Genomic DNA, 23,775 nt, shown 5'->3' with positions numbered 1-23,775 from the left:
GCATTATAGGCAACTAAACTTAAGACGGGTGCATTTTGTACGGGCGACGAAGTGCATTGGGACAGTTATAGTATAATATATAATTTGAAAGTTTATACCCTGCAGTATAAGCTTGTGGGGGGTTAAATAAGTTACAAAGCAGAAAAATATTAATGAAGAAAATAACAAGTTCAAAATCAAAAAAATAATAGAAAACAATACAAAATAATTTATACAACTTATGTATCATATTATAGTTACCTATTTAATAAATACACAAATGGTCGAATTCATCTATGTATAATTACCAAATGTTAACAATTCTTTTAATATATATTACTATACTTTAATGGAATGATAAAAAATATTTTTTTATGGTCAAAGGTAATGAGTTAAACATTACTGGACCTAGATAATCAATACATCTCTGTTCAAATTACATGTGTATACCTACCGTACACGCGTACACTATAATACCACATGCTTTAGAATCTTATTTATTTTCTTGTTTAGTTGTAACTATTCTAACTTGTGATTATATTATTATTATTATTTGCTATACAGTAGGTATACACAATAAATTGTTTTAAATATTTACTTTCATTTTAAGCTATTTATACCGTGATCTTACACTATCCTATTTACATTGTTCTATAGTATTTGCTACATCGGTATTGACTTAAGTTAATATCAGCCACTACATGTTTATTTTATATGAAATTAGATTATTATAATTACTGTATGCGAATTATTTATGAAAAAACCTTGTTAACATCAATAAAACTTATCGTATTGTTAACTCTAAAGTAAATTACTAATAGCGATATAAATATATATTATATAATTGAACATCCATATAGGAATATAGACTGACTGTCTACGACAAATTCGTTTTTCGTAAATAATAATTTATCTTTGAATTCAAATTCAACACATTTATTACACTATATTACTTAATAATGAAATAGGTATCACTCTATACTTTAATTTGTATTATCGACACCTTCAACATACTCAGCAGAGCGACTTACCAGGTTTTTATTATATTTTAAAAACTTTAGAAAACGTGTATAAATATAATGTATTTATATTTTCTGCAATCCGAGTTCACTGCACCCCAATTGTAAATCCCTGCAGATCTAAACTTTTCACTTAAATTTTTGTTGATTAATTCAAGAAACAAACTTTAATCTGATGTACCTACTTATATATTACGTATCGTACATTTCTGAATCATCGATTTTCGAGAAATTCGGATCATTGTTTGCAATAATGTATAATATAATAACAAAATAATATTCTATACATCCTTACATATACTTGTATACAGTTAATACTAAATAATTTTGTATGATATATACTTACGTTTTTATATTCTTTTTTTTTTATAGATTTCCTGAGAATTAGTGGTATAATGGATACGGCAATGGGTAAGTAGCATTGAAGATGGTTTTACTACAATATGATGTTCAATAATAACTTATACGCTACATATGCACTCGTGTGCATAGTAAATAAGAAGACCACCACACTATATATTATATTATATTATACTGCATATTGTATATTATCTACGCTTACACGCACGCGTGCGCGTGTACACACACAATGCCCATTAAATCGCCCTTCCTGCATATAAAACATCCCCGTGACTAGAAATACTTAATCGATTATAATATATAATTTTTTTTATTATTATTATTATCATAATATATTTCTAAAACGTTTTCTTTTCAAAACGATTAAATTTTTTTTAAACAGCGGGGCCGCCGACTACACACGATTTAGTGTGCCACCGCACGGAGATCTCATTATACATAAGTATACATCCGCCGTTGTCCTATAACCTATACCATTAAAATCGTCTATTAAATATAACGCGGAACATTATTGTATCATAATAGCAAACCATTATTAAATTATTTTCTATCATAATATTATTTATAGGTACGATTTACTCGTTCTTAGCACACTGAATCTAACATTTTCTAACCGTAGAGATAGAATAGAATATAACTGGTACCGTCCTACGACCCTAACGAGTATATTATTATAATTCATATTATATTTACGTCGAAACGTTCGTTTTTTCAAACGTGGTTTTGTCGGTAAAATATCATAAATCTCGTGGTATTTTTTAAAGGCGGCTAGAAAAGACAATTAGCGTAATATTTAGATGCACTTCCGAGTACCCACTATGTAGGCACTAAGCACATTTGTTCTATCGAGATAATATTATAATCCACGATGACGTGTAATAAAATATAATATATTCGTAGGTAGACCAACATATATATATATAAACATAACTTTATACATCCGGATGCATTTAATGTTTTCCGTTTGTAGATTTCAAAAACCGCGTATGCAGCCAAAATTCGTTAAATATGGCATTGTGTATAGTCGGATTATTATTTCCCGATATTCGTATTTCACCTCAAAATTCAGTCAAGATGTCTGGTATACGGGGTCCGGTTTCCTGTCAGTGACGGCGCGGCGAGTCAAAAGACGTACGACCGCGTGTTTGTACAATAGGGCCCCAGAAGGTCGGTCTTTTTATGACCCAAACTGAACTGTTAGATGCGGGAGGGGGAAGTATTGCACACACGATTGGTGCCATGTGTAAATCGTTTATGAACAGCGTGTACGCGGACGGTTACCATCAGCCTACCGAAAAATTATAACCCCAAAGAAAAGATTCAATCTGGACAACGTCATTACACTATTGTTTACGGAGAAAAAAAATATGTATATATACGCAGTACGTAATACGTATACCTTCTATATATGTTCATTATTCACACAAAAATATAATATTAGTATTTCAAACATGTACAGAAGAAAAAAAAATAATCCCTAAAATAGGCGTGTAAAAAATAAATAATCAACGAGTATTGTGTATGTAGTGTATATATAAGAAAAATAACTATATATATGTATAAACAACTGTTTATCATTGTAGACAACCCATCTTATTTCGCGTTGAACCAAGGGTTGCGGAGGGTTGTCCCGGTGGTTGATAGGCAGAGGATGGCCAGGAACAAAACAGAAACCGGATCGATGGGCAGGACCAGAAAGACAGATAGGAGCGGTAACAAGTGCCTAACGAGGTCCTTTAGCGCTAACATTGAAGAAGCCAGATTACTGGTGATGGGACAGCCTAGGCCGGCAGACGTAGCACCATCAGTTAAGCACAGGAGACACGCTAGCACCGGTCACAAGGTAAGGTTTTTATTCTTACTACTAAGTACTAACTGTAATTCATCGCCGGAGATTTAATCACATTCATATAGGTACATTACGACAGAATATAAATTATAATTAATTTAAGTTTTCCTAAATCACAATCTAAAAAACTTAGATACGCAATCAAAATATTATGGCCAATGCATTCAACTAAGATAAGTTTTTATAAAAATACACATTAATCTAGATAACAAAATTATTCTACTAAAAATATATAAACAATACACTTATTAATATTTGTATCCTTATACGAATATATATATCGATGTTTAAGTATAATATAATTTGTATGAAAAGATGCGAACGAGATAAATTTAGAAAGGTAAAATTTTACCAGTAAAAAATTGACCGTTTATTTTACAAACTTTTTTTACTATTCAAAATGGTATGGAAAAAAATGAATTATAATAATTCTTTTAAATGAATAATAATTAATTATAATTTATGAAACACGTTATTGATTTTTTATGGTCATTACTGTATTATTAGTTCTCAATAAACGGTTAACCACATATTATATACCAAAATTAAGTTGTGGTTAATTGTTACTACTGTTTAATTTTTTTAATATATTTTAAACAATATAAATTTAAATAATATAAATTGTTAAGGAGCTCTTTCCGTGCTCTAATACAAGAAAATATTATTTGTACATTTATATTCATTGTATTTTTATATACGTATAAGTGTTAGTGTTGAATATAATATAGTATTATTACAATAGTGTATAATATATTATATTATATACTACCATTACTATTTCGAAATGTTTTACATTAAACCTTCAAATAAATTCTACTATTATCCAATCAGTCAAATAATTTAAACTTGATATAAATAGCCTTCACGTTTATGATGGACATTTGTGTATTATTTTTTAAACCTTTGACTATTGTTTTCTACAAGTATATTTTATTATAACTACTCGACGATTGTTCAAATATTCAATCATTATAATATTTAATATTATTATTGTTATTTAGTGATTTAAATTCATATTATTTATAATTATAAAATAATATTATAAATTCGTGTATAACGCATATATATTATTTGTAAAGACTGGAGAATAAGGACACCATATAAATGTTCTTGAGTAAATAGGGTGCGTTGCGTGTTTACTAGTAGTCATACAATTGACAGGTTGAGATTTAAGACTGATGATAAACACAGTCATTCTAAACATTAATTTTACGTCACTTTACTACAATTAAAATGATTGTATTTATACAAAATATACATATATATAACGCGTTTAACATAGAAATAAATAAGATTTTGTTTAAAAAATGTAGGCGTATATGTAATTTATTGTAGGTACCAATGGTACTATAATAGTATATAATATATATTTATACTTAATGCTCAAGTATTTAATCGCGATCATTAGATTAACCTACTTAACTATTGATAAATTTATTGTATGCAATTTAGTCATGTATAAGTTCACAATAAGGTTATCTACCAATAAATATTCCAATAAACAAGGAATAATTTGCGACAAAATATTTACAACTACAATATTACTTATAAGTTATTTGTCATTAGTAATAACTAATAACTATAATAATAATACCATTATTGATTAAACGTGTGTTTTTTTTTAAATTCTCATTATTATCATCAATTATTATTAAACTTTAAAAATATAACTTGTGCAGTTGTCGGGCTATTGGTCTACAGCAGTATATTTAATAGAGAAAAAAAAAGAATTTTAAGTACACAATAATAATAAATATATATATTTGTTTGGAAAGTCATAAAAGTCCGACAAATAGTTTTTCTTATACAACTCGACAACTGTATAAACATAAACTATATAATCCAAAAATAACACAACTATACAAGATAGGGTTAAATTTTAAAAGTGATCCCTCATTTCTTATCTTAAACATTTTACAAAACAATCCTTAGTAAACGAAAACGTCTTTGGCAAAGGGTTTTTTCTTATCATTAGTTCAAACGGACGGGTAGACGGATTATTTGGCACTCATTTATGTGTTTCAAGGTGAAGGTTAAGATAAAAAATTGACACAAAAAACTGTGTACACTAATACACTTTTGATTTTTGAACAATGGATAATGTAATAGTATTTTGTTGGTTTTCTTAAACCAGTAATTTTAAACATCGATCTAATCATCGAACTTAACAAATCATATACATTATTAGCAAGGGCTTAAAATCAAATAATTTGTTTTTCTGTTAGTGCTAAGTTTTATTATTATTAATATTTTTATATAAGTTGTTTTGATCAATTTCTTTCAAGCTCTCCAATTTATTTACTGGTATTTTGTTGTTTTTTTTTAAATATAATACTTGTGCATTTATAATAGGATCTAAGATTTATACTTACTGTATAGAATACTGGATAATTAAATTAAATGTAGACATTTTATTGTATTTTGATTATCTATAATTATGTAATTAAGTTTATTAAATATAGCCACTGTATTTTAGAGTAATCTTAGTATTGTGTATATGTTTATATACATTAGATGTAATTTTTTAATAGGTATGTATAGAATATATATATATATATAAAGGGTTCATCATATTTATTTTTAAATTATCCACTTGATGTTCAAATAATTATCGATAATGATTAATATTAACCATTATACCTTCCCTTTTATGTATAATATTTATACTTACATCTTAAATTGGCCCATATGGCTATGAATATGTATATTACATCGATACTAAATGTTAGTGATTGCTGTATATTTATATTTAATATAATCTCCGATACTTACTGTTGCAGAATTTTTTTTTTTAGTACGGTCGTATATCGACTGCATTCGGTGTGCATTATCATAAATCAAATATAACGTTTGCTTTGAAAATTATTACCAAAAATTGATAGTCATTTAATTGTTTCTATATAATATGTTGTAGGATTCGCTACAACACGATTTAGTTCACTGTGACTTACAACCAGACGGTGACGTATTCTTCAGTAGCAGCGGTGACGTTCGGTACAGCAACCTAAAATCTACAGCCCGAGGGGGACGAAGACACTCGATAAGCTCGTTTGGAAATTATTCCAGCAGACGTCCGCTAAGTGACTGCATGGCGAAAGCTCCTCGAGCAGGCGACCTCAAAGGTAATTTGTAATTTAAAGAATTGTGCTTTGTATTAAGTGTTGTGCCAAAAGTCATCTAATCTTTTATTACGATAAATTGTTTTTGCATTTACGCACGCACAATTCAAACGGTCGATGTGTTTTACGAAATATTATACCTGTATAGTATAGATTTTATTGGACTGTGGGAAATTAATACTAGAAAATATTATGATAAAATTGTTTGCATTGTTTTCAAAACTATTATAGGGCAACAGTCGTGAAATTATAGTAATAATTATTAATCAAGAGGAAAGTTATGAAATAACGAATTCTTATCAACATAAATAATATACAATTATATTGGTTTATTTTTCTATTTATTCAATTATAATTTATATTTGATCTTGATAAACGTTCTTATTTACAAAGTTAAAATTTAATATTTATGCGAAAATAATAATAACTTTATGCTCTTTTCAAATTAATGTATTATCTCTTCTAAACGATTCAACATAGTACATTTACTAAAATAACTATAGTTTCGCTATTTGAAAATTGATTTTTCTTGTCAGTTTTTATTAATAAATTGTAAATATTTAAATAATTAATAAAATAAAGCGTAGAATTATATGCATTCATCTAATAACCCTGGAAGAATCGTTATTAATACTAGGTATAGGTTTCAAAATTTTAAATGCATTAATAATAAATTACTATACAATTATTTATAAATATTCAAATCGTAGACAAACATCTCGGAATAATTAAACAAATACTAAAATACTTTCTAAATTAAAAATGGAATTATGATGCATTATTTACTTAAGGCATTTTTTTGTATTTTACCATACTTTAAAACATTACTGTACAACTGTAAAGTGCAATTTCACTAAAAACTAGGTCAAGCTAATTGAGTAGCAAACGTGGATTGCAGAATTTTATTTTTAGAGTAAATGTCTACAAGTTCATATACTTTCATTGTAATGTTTTCTTATGAATTATAAAAAAATTATAATTTAATAATTTTTCATCTCACCAGTATTCACATTATCCATATAATATAAATTATTAAATTGAGGTTTAATTGTATATAAATTATGTTTAAGCTATAGGATGTATAATGAACACCTTTACTTACAATTTTTGCTTTATAGGTACATGATTATTAGTAAATGTTGTTAGTGTATAATTATTTACATTTTAAATATAAGTTAATTAGCAATATATATTTACTATTTAGTAACTGCAGTGTTACATGTAGATAAATTTAAAATGAAAAATTTCGATTAGGTAAATAGCTAAAAATAAAATAATATTCTTAAATATTAAAAAATATGATTTTACAACCCTTTTCAAAACAGTTGGTAATTTATTGAATTATTATCAGTAAGAATAATGATAAATAACACAAACATTTTGTATTAAAAAATTATCTTTAAATTTATTATTTGATAAATGTGTACAGTATCTATAGGCTATTAAGCTCTTCAAAATATCAAACACAATAATATATTAATAAAGTAATACTACTTCGAGCGTATTTAAATAATATATAAGTTTACTGTTGCATTGAGCACTACTAAAAAACATTATAAAGGTTGCTGTTGGAGAGCTTTTAAGTTTTTCCGGGGTTATTTTTTAAAACTGATAGTTTTTAATTTTTATTCGTTTATGTTTTATTATTTGTACATAGGATTTATATGTGATCGAGAAAACTTTCGTTACATCTCGGAGTGTAGTTCCTGTATACAAACAATTCCATAAAAAATAATAAAGTGTTGGCTAAACAAAACAGCCGTCTACCGGTCTGAGCATGCGTGCTAGAGGGGGGTGACTATTGAGTAGGGAAGTGCTTAAAATAGTCTCAGTCCGCTACTTACTTTAGTAGCACGTGTTCTCACCGTGGTACACTATGAGGATGTTTATTTCCGTACCTGCAGATGGAACTAAAATGTTTGCTAAACGATTTTATAAATAACGAAAAAAAGGGTTGACGATGTATGCAATTGTAGTTTATGTGTACTGTGTGTCTGTGTACATGTACATTTTTCGAGTAACTATTCATTTTTTTTTTATTATTATACCATTTCCTTTTGGTACGCAACACATACGACACACGTGCGCATGTGGTTTTCCGGATTACGGCTGGCGTTTACTACGTCTAGCGAGTTTTATTATTTTTTCAATGGTACGGCGTTGGCTTCTACAATTTAAAGTACAACATTCATAAGACAATAACTAATAAAGAATAATAAATCATTTTATTTTTAAATTATTAATAACCATCATCACGTCTGATTCGTAATTTATAGTATAAGTATATACGGAGCGGTTCACCAAGCATGCTTATTTCCTTTGTATCCTTTAATAATGCATACATTTAATTTTAATTTCTGGTGGTTAGAATTTTTAAATATACTTAAGAACCATATTTTTAAATGTTGAGATTGAAAAAAAATATAAGAGACACCCTATGGGCATATAAGCTTCTTTTTTCAAATGAAAACTCCTCTTGTTTAATTTAAAGTGTCAAATAGATATATTTTTTGTTTTATAAATAATAATGTATCCTAGTCGAAATTTAAACAAATAGTTTCTGTCGTTTCTGAGAAGTTAAAATATATGTACTAACTACTAAAGACAGTATTTAATAGTCCCGTATAATGATTCAACTAATTAACATATATTTAAATAACAATTTTTTTGAAAATCAGGGATGCGTAAATATTTGTTTTTCCAAAATAATGTTTAGAAAATACAAGAAAAATATCTACTTTGCCAACGGAATTCAATTTTAAAAATTGTTAATTTGAAATTTAATAATGTAAGTGTTTTTAATGCTTAAAAAATTTGACAACAAACACAAAAAAAAAATACACGTTACTGTAAAATCATAATAATAATAGAAATTGATCACTCCAGTCAGAATTTAAAATAATGGTTCTTATTAAAAAAAAAAAGAAGAAGTTTGTATTGTCCTATGGCACTCTTTAATTAGCATAACATATACTCGTATATAAGTAGGTAATTGAATAAATGGTCTTTAAGTATAATTAAAAATTTTAATAATTTGAGTATGTATACATGCATAACTAATGAAAAAATGGCGTCAAGCATGCTTTGTTAATCACTCTGTATCTATATTTTATTACTTTTGTCACAGTCACATTTAGAAACAAATAATAAAATGTTTTAAGCTGACTCCTAATAAAATAATATCGTGATTAGAAGTATTGATGATTTGATGGAATGCGTACAACAAACTAAATTTGTTTTATTTTATATTATAATATATTATTAAGTTACGAAACGCACCGATCAAATTTTAAATATTAGTGACTTTACACAAATACTATCGCTGGTGTTTTTTGGTTAAGTTTCTAGTAGTTCAATAGTAATTTTATAAATTTTAGGTATATTGATTAATTTTTTTACACTATAATGTTCATTTTTAATATGATGTTATATTCATTATTCTTAATTGATTTTATCCTTATAAAATCTTTAGTTTTTCTATTTGAAATTAGCATTAAATTATACATTCAATATTTATATATAAGTACCTACGTAGTGTTAAGTAAATATTTACTGACTTTAATTATAATAAATATTATTAAATAATAATAATCAGATACAATTTCCAACGTAAATATTATAGGTTCTTAAAAAAAGTTTTTAACTTCTATTTATTATTGAGACAGAACGTCTATTATGATAATTTAATTAAGAATACCAATTACCAATACAACCTACGCCTGCCAGTACGATTACAACGGTAACAAACATAAAGTATGATTCTTACCTACTCTACTCGTATACCTAATATGTCTTATAGATAAAGGAAGTATGTTTTTTTTATCAGATGCACTACTTGATATTATTACTTATACATCATAAGTAAATGACTTATAATAATGTGATGAATAATTATTAATATTAATGTAAATAAAATCATCATATTATAAACAGCTCAACATATACATTATAAGCCACGATAAAATTAAATAATTACAGTTTGTATTAATAACTTAACAAGTTGATTAAAAAATTGACATTTTATCAAATAATAAATTGTTTAATAAATGTATATATACCATCATCAGTTTATGGTCTTTGGCTATTATACTTCCATGAGTCATAATGATACTACAAATATTAAATTTAAATATCATATAGAATAATAATAATAATAATAATTATACTATAAATATTTACGTTTTACCTACTCATTAAAACTAAGGATTAAATTAAAGCAGTTTAGTAAATTATTTCAATCCTATTATTAAATTTTAAGTATAAAATTTAACAACCATAGTCTGTTTAAAATTAATTTTTTTTTTTAAATAAATTATATTATAATAAAAATATAAAAACTCCTATTAAAGAACAATTTTTCCTCACATCTAAACATTACCAATATACATTTTTAATTTTATACTTAATCTTTGATATTTATAAGATTATTAAGTAATTTAAATTCGAATTAAAGTAAACTATCCAAAACCAAATATATGTTTTTTTTTCATTTGTGTCACTATTATTTCGACCGAATTTTCAATAATAATATACAATTATACATTATAATACATACCATATTTTAAACTTGTATCATAATTATTACATTTTAATGGGTGTATATAAAAACAACATTATGAAACCATGTAGTTATTTATTACAGATTTCTAAAGAAAATTGTTGTTATTTATATTTGGTCTTATAATATAATATACATTTTTATAGGGTTTCTATATCTCCATTAGATTTTCTTAAACTATGGCTAATACTCACAGATCCAAAACAGAAATGTTTATGAAAATATAAACAAACATACATTGTTGATAAATTAATGGCTTTTATATACTGTTCAAGATCTAAACACTAATTATGTTTATTTATAAATAAATTACCTTTTAAAAATAATAATGTTTTATAATGTGACATAAAAAATAATAGGTATTACAATTCAAATAATAATTATTTTCCAAAGGTTATTTATTTTTGATAACTTCATAGTCAATAGTATAGTCGTACAGAGTACTCCTTAATTTAAATGATATTATTATACTCATCATTTTTATCAAAATATATTTAATAAGCTTAGGATAAAAATATAATACCGTTCTGAAAACACTAGTGTTATCATTTTATTTAAAAAAAATGTATTATAATTTTTCTTGTTTTTTAAATTGTCCTAACTTAAAATAAAACATTTATTTTCGTATCACTTAAAACTTGAATAATTAATGTATGTAAATATTTTAAAAAAAATGTATGTTTATCACTGTGTTTGTAGATATTCCGATATTCGTATATCGTATATGAATAAAAAATATTTCCTCTATAACATGAAATCAAATCAACTAATATTAAACAATGTATTTTAAAAGTCTGAAAATACTAAAATATTAATAACACTATACTTTGTAGTTCAATCGATATTATTGACATGGTAATGCTGGACAATAGAATATTATTGCTATAGAATATCTTGCTATTATTTCACCCAATGCGTTATTTTATTATTTAATGAGAAAAATTAGATTTTCTTTTTAAACTTTTATACAGAACAAAGTTACTACTTTAAAAACTAAACTACTAAGACATACAACACTTTTAAAGCTAATATGGTATTTAACTTTAAAGATCGACTAAAAAAACCAAATTTATACAGAATGCAAGTATTCAAAAATATTACACAAAATTACAAATTTCCACCTTTTGTCTCTATTCTGCAAGCCCTCTGCATAAATACCTTGAGATTTGAACAATAAATTGAGAAAAACAGCAATCTTGAATAAATGTATCCTCTTCGCAGACTTAAAAGGAAGTGTTGTCGTGATATTCTAACTTAATCCATTTATATTCCTTTCGTATTAATCCCAAACTAAGTGTATTAAGACATATAAACTGATAATTAAAAATTTTAAAATACTTATCTACATCTATATTAGGTATTATATATAATATATTGTCTACAAAACATTTTCAAAATGTATAATATATATAGTACAATTTTATAAATATTTTGACTCTTTTTGAGATATTTATAAACATTTGAAAGTTTTTATTTTTTTATAAATATCGAAAAAATGTTTAAAAGATTCGTCATATATTTTTCTATTCATAATAAAACACGTACATTATAGCATTAATAGGTACATTGACTTACTCCTCAATGATGAGGTAGGTACACTCGGCATCTAAATATGTAGCAGAACGATTACTTTCGCTTTTTTTAAATTACTTTCAGTGGAATAGGTGACTTTAAAATATGTTTTAATTTCATAACTTACGTGAAAACAAAAAAGTTTAATTTTTATCGATGTGTGATATTATTATCGTGAAATGTCTATTTTTTTGGCACATCTTGATGTAATGGAAATAATATAATCTGTAGGCACACACTGTTTTAGTGATCATCAATTGTCTCTATTCACGTGGACTGCGGAGTAAGTTATTATAGTTAAAATCATTTTCTACACTTCCAAAATTTACGATTAGAGTGTTTAAATGGTTGAAATTAAGGTCATGTCCTACAAAAAAAAAAAATAATAAAAATGAAAAACAATTTGATCCATGTTTTGTGATGAGTATTTTTTAAATGTTGATTTGTATTGTTTTCTATTTTAGTAACGTTAAACAATTTTATAATTCAAGTTTTAAAAAAATAGTTACAATAATACAAATAATAATTTTTTCAAAATTAAAAAAATAAAAACACTCGCCAAAACAACTTGAATAAAATTATTTCTTATAATGTTAACCTTAATTTTAACGACATGTATCCACAATTGTACTATACAATTTCAGAAAACTACTGTTTATTAGTAATAAATTATTACACTATACTCCACAGTCCTTGCGTACGTATAGGTACACAGAAGTATACAGAACACAGGACAGATAAAATATTTTTCTTGTTGTGGAAGTTGTGGTCCCTTATGTGTGCTTATTATTTATTTTTACCTTATCAGTGTCCACTGAACAGACAGATTTCACGTATAATATATATATTTATATGTCATTGACTATGTAAATCATTAAAACACGATTCAACGCGTTATCGTTGTATATGTAATTCGTTACATTCTAAAAACTTAATTATTATTATCTGCCGCGGTAAAATATTCTGAAAACCTAATAGGGTCATCTATGCTATAAGCTATATACATCACGTTCAACTGTGTAAAACGGTCAATTATCAGTGACTCAAGTTGAATATCGATTTCTATCTGTAAATTATTTGATATTAGTATTATTGCTATACACATATCGTACAAACGTATACGCATGTGCAGTAGTCCTCCAATAAAGGCGTAAAAAGTATATAATGATAATTATGGGCGCACTACGGTATACGTGTTAAATAAATGAATAAATTTCAAATTTACCACAACTGAAACCATCAATGTTTTGGTTGATGTGAATATCAATTTCCCAGCTGCGACTCAAACTGTATAGAAGCGTCAAGTTTTACGTTTTGCGTCATCCGAAACAACAAAGTGTATACTGTGTGTATAAATAAATAAATAAATAAATATATATATATATATGTGTGTGTGTGTGTGTGTGTATGTATAAATAAATAAATAAATATATATATATATATATGTGTGTGTGTGTGTGTGTGTGTGTGTGTGTGTATAGGTACCTACGTGTATTAATATAATAATATACGTCCTATGCCTTAAATGTAGAAACTTTTTCGTATTGTAATTCCGTTGTCGTAACACGGACCGCGATGCGCATTAACAATTTGCTACTGGGTTTTAAAGCATAATATTATTATGGTACACATATTATATATATAATAAATATAATATGATTGGTTATGGACAGTTTTTCGCTGGACTAGAATAATGATTTTTTTTTATTTCTCTAAAAGATAAATATATTACATAAACATATTATATATACCTATACTGGCTATACTATACTATTCTGTATTCATTAAACCAATAATTATTATACAAATAATGTGTACAACTGAACAATATATCATAATGCCTTGATTAAATATTTGTAGCATATTATATGTACCTATAGAATTGTAGCCGGTTATAGATGTAGATTAGCTTGTATATTTATATATAGTTCATATAGATGATACATGCTTATAAGTTGTTATAATTAGTTAATTCAAGTCAATGTCATTACGACATTACTAAAGTTGATTAAACCGGCTACCGTTACTTATCGACTTCGCTTCCTGTTGTAAATTTGATACTATTTCTTCGAAATTATTGTACTATCGATAGTTTATAAAAGCATGTTCAAAACAAATAATAATGGTGTATGTTTCTAAAATGTTTTTTCATAAAATATGTTTTTTACAGAATACAATTATGATATATAGGTAGTCAATAATCATTAGTGTAGAGAATATTTTCATAGTTAAATTTATGCATTTTTACGTATAAAGCGTGGGCTATGGTTTTTTTTATTTTCATTTAATTCGTATAAAAAACAATTTAGTTAAATTGTATTAAAATTTGTTTTATAACAAACACTTACGCACGGAACGAAATTTTCTCAAGTTCTTTGGATGATGAAATATCATTTAAGGTGAGCTAAGGCTTTTCAAATACAAAATACAACATAAAAGTACAAAACTGTTAACATCAACTAATTATAAAAGTATATACGTATCGTCATAATTATTTTAAATATTCATTAAATACAAATTGGAACTTCAGGTACGCTTTAAAATTTATACGGTGAAAATTATATCAAAATAGCTGCACAATCGTCTATACAATTTTAACGTCTCTAAATATAAACAAATTTTAATATACCTATAATAACTAACAAAGATGAACGTCAGACAAGGTTAATTCTTTTTTTTATAAACGTTTATTTTATTTTTAGAGTTTTGTCTGGCCATTTTAAATTTTAAAAACCGTCATGATAAAAGTATACATTTTAAATATATAATAAAATGATATGACCATACAGACGTCCTGGATTTATGCCTGTACTAATAGTTTAAATATATAAGAACATTTTACATTCTTAAAATTAAAACTATTTTTAAAATTTACACTAAGACTTATATTATATAGTTTAAAATAAAATAAAAGGTATTCTTTAATTCAAAATTGTGCGTGCTAACTATTTATCGCGCGAATGTAAAATTAAAATTAAAAACAATAATTCGTAATTGTATGTTTTTATTACACAAAAAAATAAAACTTACTATTGTTTGTCAACATAGCCAATTTGTGATGATGCTTAATTTGTTTTTTTCTTATTTTCTTCGCCCCTATATATACTTTAATATCTGTGAGTTTTAATAAAACGTAAATCCACACGGCACACAGTATACCAACACGTTACACCTGTTGGTGGGACGCCGGTGGAATATTGGTTTGGTGCCTAGGCGGGGTGCAAATATTAATTTTGACCTTACACAGTTACGTAGGTACTTACTATTATATCCTTGGGGGATCAAACACGACCCTTGTTATATCATAGATTGTACATCGAAATTATGATATTAATATCACACTACTGCTGTATAGTAATGGTTATAAACTTATAACTTATAATTTATTATGGCATAGAAAATATTTATTTGTTTTTCCGTGTAATAACTCGCATTATACACATAATATTACTACTAAATATAGTATCTACCCATTCGAATTTCGATCTGCTTCGATTTAATTTTTATAATATAGAACTTTATCAACTCTACCCAGTACCCACTCAATCACAATTCATAATATAAATGTATTATAACACTCATTGTGTACAGTGTCTCGGACCATTCGATATATATATATTATCCCTAACTTCCAAGGTCCAAGTGCTGCTGGACTATAGATAGGTGTGATAGATGTCACAATAACATGCCGAATGACGATTTAATCATAGGTACGTATAGCTGTATATGTATAAAATTTGCTTGTAGGACGTCAGATGCGAGATTGCTAAGCTTCCAGCAATTAATAATATGTACCTAAATTATGATTATTAATTATACGTTATTATATATTATGATATCATGCCAATAATCATTATACGATACGAAACGTTGTAGTGGTGGCGGCAATGATAATGATATTAAGACACCGTTTGGGCTGTCGCTATGGTTTAAACCGAACCGCACAGAGTAGGTACCCACGACACGCAACGCTACCGCCGTCCGGATAATATTAATCGCGCCTGCCCGGTCCGCAAATGTGTTTGTCGACGTCGATGTTGATATTCGTCAGTGGCTGCGTCTGTCCGCACGTCCAGCGTTGGTCCGTCTGGTCCGAATCCGTTTTCGTCAAGTTGTTTTCCATGTGCGATTCGTTGTTAATGTTATAAATTCCGGCGTGTACACGTATTTTCGTGTGCGTTGTATTGGCGTTTGTGGATAAATCGTGCGCAGTACGATAATAAAATACAACATTCAATACCAGCCTATATCGTCCACGTCCGAGTACATAATATCTGAAGCATTAAGTGAGTTCTTAAATTTAAAATTTATAACCTGCAGCGTCTTCCGATATTGTAGTCTTGTGTTGGTTATCAGGTGTTTTTCGTTAAAGGTTAATAATATTATTATCGCTCTAGTAGACGTGAATAATACAGTTTTATGTTGTGGGCCGTTTATTTTTCCGTCTAATGCTCGCCGATTTATAGTACCATATTATAAATTGTCCTCCTCGACTTTTCCTTTACGCCTTGGATAAAATATGTTTATTCCACTGCATATACTAATATTATTTTAAAAAAAATTTTAATTACTTATTACAATTCTCGGTTATTACATGTCATTATTATGTATTTATGACTTTATGTGATCTAAATATAATCTATCTACAGATCCCTCTATCTCAAATAAACAGGATATTATTACAAAAATTAATTAAAATGATCACCCTTTTTTTCGTCTAAAAAGTTTGTATAGATTATTAAATGTCAAACTTAGCTTTAAATTCGCATATATTATGAGTAAATATACAGCAAAGAATATTATATTAATTCTATTGAATGTTTTACAATCAATCGAACTTAGTAGATATTTTATTTAAAACTTAAAAAATTGTTTGGAATTAAATTTAAACTTATTAGATAAATAACTTATAAATAAGTTAGAAATGTTTATAAGTCTTAAATAATTTTCAACTAATTAATTTTTTTTTAAATGTATATATAAGAAATATGTTAGTAACTACATTTAGATCTAACTTAAATAGTTTATTGTTATAGAGCAAATTAAAAATTAAAGAAAAATAATGTTTATTTAAGTTGTTTGAGCCGTTTAACGTTTTACTATAGTTATGAAGTCTAAATGTTCAAATAAAAAGTCGTCTATTCATCGTATATTATAATATGATCATGTTATCATTAGTACTGAATTATTAATGAAAATTTAACTGATTATATTCTATTCTATTATATACTAGGTAGCTAGGTATTTAAATTCATTTTTGAAACTAAAGTCGTAAAATCAACTAATGCGCGACTGGTGGACGCTCGCGCAGTTGCAGAATTTTAAAATGTTATTTTTTTATTTTATATTTTTATCGTTTTTTTCGCGCGCACGTTGGTGGTTAATAATAATAATATTAATTAGTAAATACACCGCGTGACACTACGCGACGTTGACACTTAAACGTTGACGTTCATTTTGGCGCCACGTCCTAAATATATATTTATATATTATTATAATATTTTCCCAGTGTCGCGCACTCGCGCGTGCTCCTGTCCCACCCCCGTCTGCAATAGATATATATATAATATATATTATAATGTTACCTACGTACTCACGTGCCGGATATGCAAATCGTAGAGCTGCAGTGTACATATACCATAACGATAATATATTTATATTTTATACATATAATATTATAGCAACAGGTATAGTATAAACGCGTTTATATATTATTATGATGAATTGGCCGGAGAGACTATACTGCACGTCTTGCATAATACATATACATAGTAGGTAGGGTAGCCGTAGCAGTCTGTTGACGCTAACCGGAAGGAAACCACTGTCCGGTACAAATTAAAATAATAATAATATATTGTGTGTGTATATATGTTTATAAAGTACGGTTCATCGAGGACACCTCCTATAATAGTAGTCCTAAACAATGCAGATAACGGCTAGTTCGGGGGGGAAAACGCCAAACGGTAAATATAATGTTCAAGTACCAGGTACGCGCCAGAGTGTACACGGCGCACACTATACGGCTTATATCGTCGTCTTGGCGTCTTGCTTTAGTCTTGAACTTTGTATTAGGTATATTGTATTTTATAATGTATATTGAGTGAGAGAGAGATAGAAATAGTGAGAAATATATCGGAATAATTATGTAAATATTTGCGTTTCAAAAAAACCGTCTGTATTGTTTGATCATAGGCATGGGCATGAAATCCGACTGTTTGGACATCGTTATCGTCTCGAGCGGCGACAGCGAAGCCGCTATGATGTGGATTAATTTCCTCATCCAGTGTTTTCAACATTTCAATCAAAAGGAAAACAAATCACAATACAGGTAAATATAGTGTACCTATTTATTATATGCGTTAGACGTGTATGACTGCGGAGAAGTCATATGAAATAATTGCATTGAAATTAGTGATTACTGATAAGTATAATATTATATGGACTTACACACGAATTGTTTCAAATTATTTGTCAATGCTTTAAATATAATATAAGGTGATGACTCGATATTTAAGTATTAAATCGTTAACGATTATCAATAATTGGGTTTAAGAAAAACGTGGTACTACATTTTGTTTCTACGTCTACACTCTACATCATCCATAATATATTATAACTTATAAGTATACAGTATACTTAATATTATACGCTATCTATAAAAAAATAATGACATATTATGATGACATGGTGTACAAATTATGACGTATAGATATTGAATACACGCATGATATGTATTATGATTTATTATAATATAATAGAAATATTTAGTACCTATAACCTATATATAACGTTATTAAAAACGTTAATGTGTTATTTCAGCGTAATAGAACGATAGAACTATCGAGGAGTACTTACTTGAGTTACTTATATTTTTTACATTACATTTGTGTAATAAATTTTGAATTTCATTGTAACAATATTTATTTTTTGTAAGTAGTAATTATTTGCATACTTATGAATTTTTCCATATTAATATAAATCAGTTAACAGTTATTATAAACAATTGATGGTTCAATTTTATATTATTAATTATCTTACTTTACTTACTTTCACTATAGAAGTATATCCGGCTATGAATGTCTGAAGTAATATATTTCATACAATTTTATGTTATATTCTGTTAAGTCATAACTCATAAAACATATAGCTATTGTCATCCCATTTTTTGATCACTTGAGTTTTGATAATAATTACTAATAACTTAATAACTCTTTGACCTTTGTTCAAATATTAAGTCAGTATATACATACTGTATAATACTATATTACTATATATTATACAACTTCTGCTAGATCTCTGAAAAACAATTAAAATCAACTACCATACATTTTAAGAATCTTGTATACCTGTTTAACATATCAGTAAATCTATGAACATATAGAGTATTTTGCGCCGCAATATTTCTAAAAATGAATGTTCTTACTATTTGCATGGGTGGTTGAAAAAGTTTTCTGTAGATGCTTATTGTTGGAGTATTTCTAGAACCATTTATTAAAATGACTAATATATTTTCATATTTTAAGTAGGTATTTTAAAAGTTTTAATTCCCAGAATTGAGCTAATGCTTTTATAAACTAAATAAGATTACTGTTGCATATTTTTGGAATATGTCCAATGGTCAAAGTATAATAGCACTCATCCAACAAGTAGTTTTCTCTCAGATTAATTTTAATTATTACTCATCATATTATAGTGATAGTGTAGGTATGCGTCGTATTTAGTAGGGTTCAATTATTTTTTTTACTTACACAGAAAACCTACGGCCATATTTTAAAATATGTTTATAATATAATATTTTTCTTGGTAAAAAAAAATCTATTTATATTTACTGCATTTAAAACTATATTTACATATTTTTTTAACATTTTTTTTTCACGAATTTTAACTTCTAATTGATTTCAATCAGATTGTGGTATTTAAAAACCAATTTAACACGTCATAACAATGATATTGTCTTATTTTTTCGTGAAAATGAAGTAAAAAAAAATTATGTAACTAAAATGGTTTAAATAGTCTAATGTAATCATTAATCTTGTTTACTTACAAGTTACAAGTTAATCACACTTATAAGATATATCATCTAAATTTAGTTATTTCTTCTAAAAATCATCACAATGACTTAAAAACTCATACAAATATATATATAATATTATTAATCATAATATACTTATTTCAGAATTCAAAGAGTAAGATTAGAAGATGTGTTGTCTGATGTAATGTCAGCACCGCGCCAGGAACGATGTAGTCAAGCTCGACTACAGATTGTACTGGTTTGTCCGATATTTTTAGAACGAGTGCTCGCACATACTGGTCGTTCTGATTGTCTAAGTGCATTGCTTCAAACCAATCGTATGTTGGCTTTATTGGTTGGTGTTACAGAATCCGATGTAACTGATCAACACAAAACTGGTGAGTACTGCTTCTCATATTTTTCCGTTACTTATTTAGTATTATTATAACATATAACTAAATAACTAATATAGTTTTAACCGGAAGAAGCTAGCGATTTGTTACCAAATATTGAAATATTTACAGTATTTGTTAACAATACGTCAATATATATGTATTTATGTATATATATATTGTATTGTTAACATCAGAATATAACGAAAACTATTTTTAATCGTAATTACAGTACTGGTAGACTACGATAAGTGGAGAAAAATGGCCGTGAAAGATCAAGATCGAGAATCTGTTGGTGATTTTTACGGAGTGTCTATGGATATTCTTAGTAAATCGATGCATGTTCAAAAGGCGGTTAGTATGCCTGAAGAGGATACGAAATTCTCCATTACTCCCAAAAAGATCAAAATCGTGAGTACACCTGTCTGTATACAGTATTATATACATATACAATATACATAAACGACTATAGTAATTTTACTATTATATAAAAAGTGTATTTTTTGACTATCCACTAATCGATCGACTGTTAACAGGGCCAAAATAAACTCATCGTTTTATTATCAGAACCATTGGTATCGGAAGACAATGTCGTAATCACCGTGGATAAAAACGGGCACAAAATAGAAGTGACAAACGTGACGAGAAGAAATCCGTATACGCTACAATTTAAAATGCCGCGTTAGTACAAATGCATATTATAAAATAATATAAATTTATTATATTTATATGCCGATACAATTGCACACTTGTTAAAAAAAAAAAAAACAATAACCATATGACATTGTTCATTACAGTGAGTTGTTTGCAAGTATCTGTCTTGGTAAACGTTATTGTCGAAAAAAATGGCCAGCCGTTGGGCCAACGTTCGGTGAAGTGCGAAAGCCGCATGAGAGAATTAGATCAATTGATACGTTCGTTGGACAATCCATTAAATTTCTTGTGCCAAGTAAGCATAATTCTTTTTTTAATAATATAATTTATTATGGACGAAATAATTAATAAATTATGTGTATATTCTCTAGACGTTTGGCTTGAATCCCGTCGATAGAGAGCAATTAGATTTGTTTTTGGTCACGGCCTATGTGAAGAATGTTCCGCCCAATTTTCATCTACTTCAACCAGCTGGATCTCGATTCCAATATTGTAAGTCGATAATCGCATTGCATAATAAATAGTAGACATAGAATCTATGCCAACATTCATTGATATATGTTTTTCCGAGTTTTCTTCATTAATCTCTATACCTACATCGACTATATCGAATAATTAATTATACACAAACCACTATTAATACGCATTAGATCTAAATTGTATTATATTTTTTTTTAATAATTCAAGAGTTACATTTTTAGGACAGAACAAATTTATTCGATTGGTAATCTACCAAATTATTTTAATTTATAACAATCTGAGATTCAGTAAATTAACGGTCACAATTTATAAATATATAAATGTACGTTAATTATTTAAAAATGATAAGAGTCGTACACGAAAAATTACGTAATAAACATTACAAACGTACAATACTACAATAAAGAATATTATTGGAACACAATTATATGAGTTATTATATAATTGTTAGTATATTTCACAATGTCTATATAGTTGTTTTATTAAAAGTATAGTATATTTTTTTCATATACATTTAACATTTTTACATTTTTTTTACAATTTTTTTGTCAACTGTTCGAAAACGTTTGGTATTTACGTTTATTTTGTTTGAATAAAAACCGCAACCGGTTAATCACATAATTGATTCTCTCCTACCCGACCTACCCACAACACAAAATCAAATTAAAATTTCATACCTGTACACTGTTATTATTTTTTACAAATTGTTTTTGTTTTTATTAGTAGCAAGATCGCCCCATACTAATTATAAGGTCACATACATTAATAATTATAAATTTCACTACTCTTATATTTTGAATCACCAATAAAATGAAAACTCGAGATGCCCTTAAAATTCGAGTATAAATTCTAGAGTCGGTTATACCCACAGTCCGCTGCAGGGTCCGCTCGTTGACATATTTTATGAACCACAACATCGTGTACAATAATATAATAATATAGGCGTGTCTATATAATAATTTTTGTTTGGATTGTGTGGTCGCTGCAGGTCACGAAGAATACCCGACCATGTTGCACTTTGCCGCCAAACACGGGCTGGAGAAACTGTCGTGGCACTTGCTGGAAAGCCCGGGCGGCGAACAGGCGTGCCAGCTGCGGAACGCGTCGCAGTTGACTCCCGCGGACGTGGCCGAGGCGTCCAACCACCAGAAGCTCGCCCAGGCGCTGCGGGCGTACGTGCAAATGACCGAGCTGACCAGCATGTATAGCATACTCAAAGGCATATCGGACGGACACCACCAGCAGACGGTCGGCGGCGACGACCCGGACGCCAACTACATGCTGCCGCGGCCGCTCAACGACAGCTATCTGGTGCCGCCCGCGCCCAGGCCGGTGGCCGAACAGCCGGCGGCCGTCGCCCATCCGCACCAGCCCAACCACTGTTACACGAACGTGGGCTCGCCACTCACGACCAACGCGACCATGTTCAACTATCAGATACCGCCGCCACCGCAGTCCATTTTCGCCACCAATTACCAGGTGCCCACCAACGGCCGGCCGTACAGTCCGGCGGGCGGCTCGTGGTCTCCCACCCATCCCGCGGTGCCGTCCTCGCCCGTCGACCCGGTCCCGTCGCCGCTGGGTTACTTGGAAATGAGTTCCAACAGTGAGTAACCTACTCGCCCACCGGATATGAATTCGCGTACACTATAGTTGGGCCCCGGTGTTGCACATGTCCTCGAAACGGTTTTTTTTTTGTAAATTATTTATTTGCGTGAAACCGCGTTTAGAGATATCAATACAGAACCATTGATAGTCGCTATAGTAATGTTATAAAACTGA

At 28.1% G+C, this 23,775-nt stretch overlaps 1 protein-coding gene across 2 annotated transcripts in view; it reads left to right on the top strand.

Moving 5' to 3' along the window:
- Positions 1-23,775, top strand: part of LOC132929588 (phosphoinositide 3-kinase adapter protein 1) — a 32,908-nt gene that overhangs the window by 6,089 nt on the left and 3,044 nt on the right. Inside the window, exons 2-11 of one of the 2 annotated variants that reach the window (XM_060995049.1) lie at positions 1,371-1,409; positions 2,942-3,201; positions 6,122-6,329; positions 18,649-18,784; positions 20,633-20,865; positions 21,092-21,270; positions 21,396-21,540; positions 21,657-21,808; positions 21,885-22,005; positions 22,982-23,599. In XM_060995049.1, coding sequence (XP_060851032.1) covers positions 1,394-1,409; positions 2,942-3,201; positions 6,122-6,329; positions 18,649-18,784; positions 20,633-20,865; positions 21,092-21,270; positions 21,396-21,540; positions 21,657-21,808; positions 21,885-22,005; positions 22,982-23,599 — 2,068 coding nt within the window. In that variant the 5' untranslated portion in view covers positions 1,371-1,393. Of the gene's footprint in view, positions 1-1,370; positions 1,410-2,941; positions 3,202-6,121; positions 6,330-16,412; positions 16,743-18,648; positions 18,785-20,632; positions 20,866-21,091; positions 21,271-21,395; positions 21,541-21,656; positions 21,809-21,884; positions 22,006-22,981; positions 23,600-23,775 lie in introns of those variants that run through there. The other variant, XM_060995058.1, reaches the window with a different exon arrangement.

The sequence above is a fragment of the Rhopalosiphum padi genome, chromosome 1 (assembly GCF_020882245.1).
Source record: "Rhopalosiphum padi isolate XX-2018 chromosome 1, ASM2088224v1, whole genome shotgun sequence".
In the NCBI taxonomy this organism is placed as follows: domain Eukaryota; kingdom Metazoa; phylum Arthropoda; class Insecta; order Hemiptera; family Aphididae; genus Rhopalosiphum; species Rhopalosiphum padi.
This window is presented reverse-complemented; position numbering and strand designations above follow the sequence as displayed.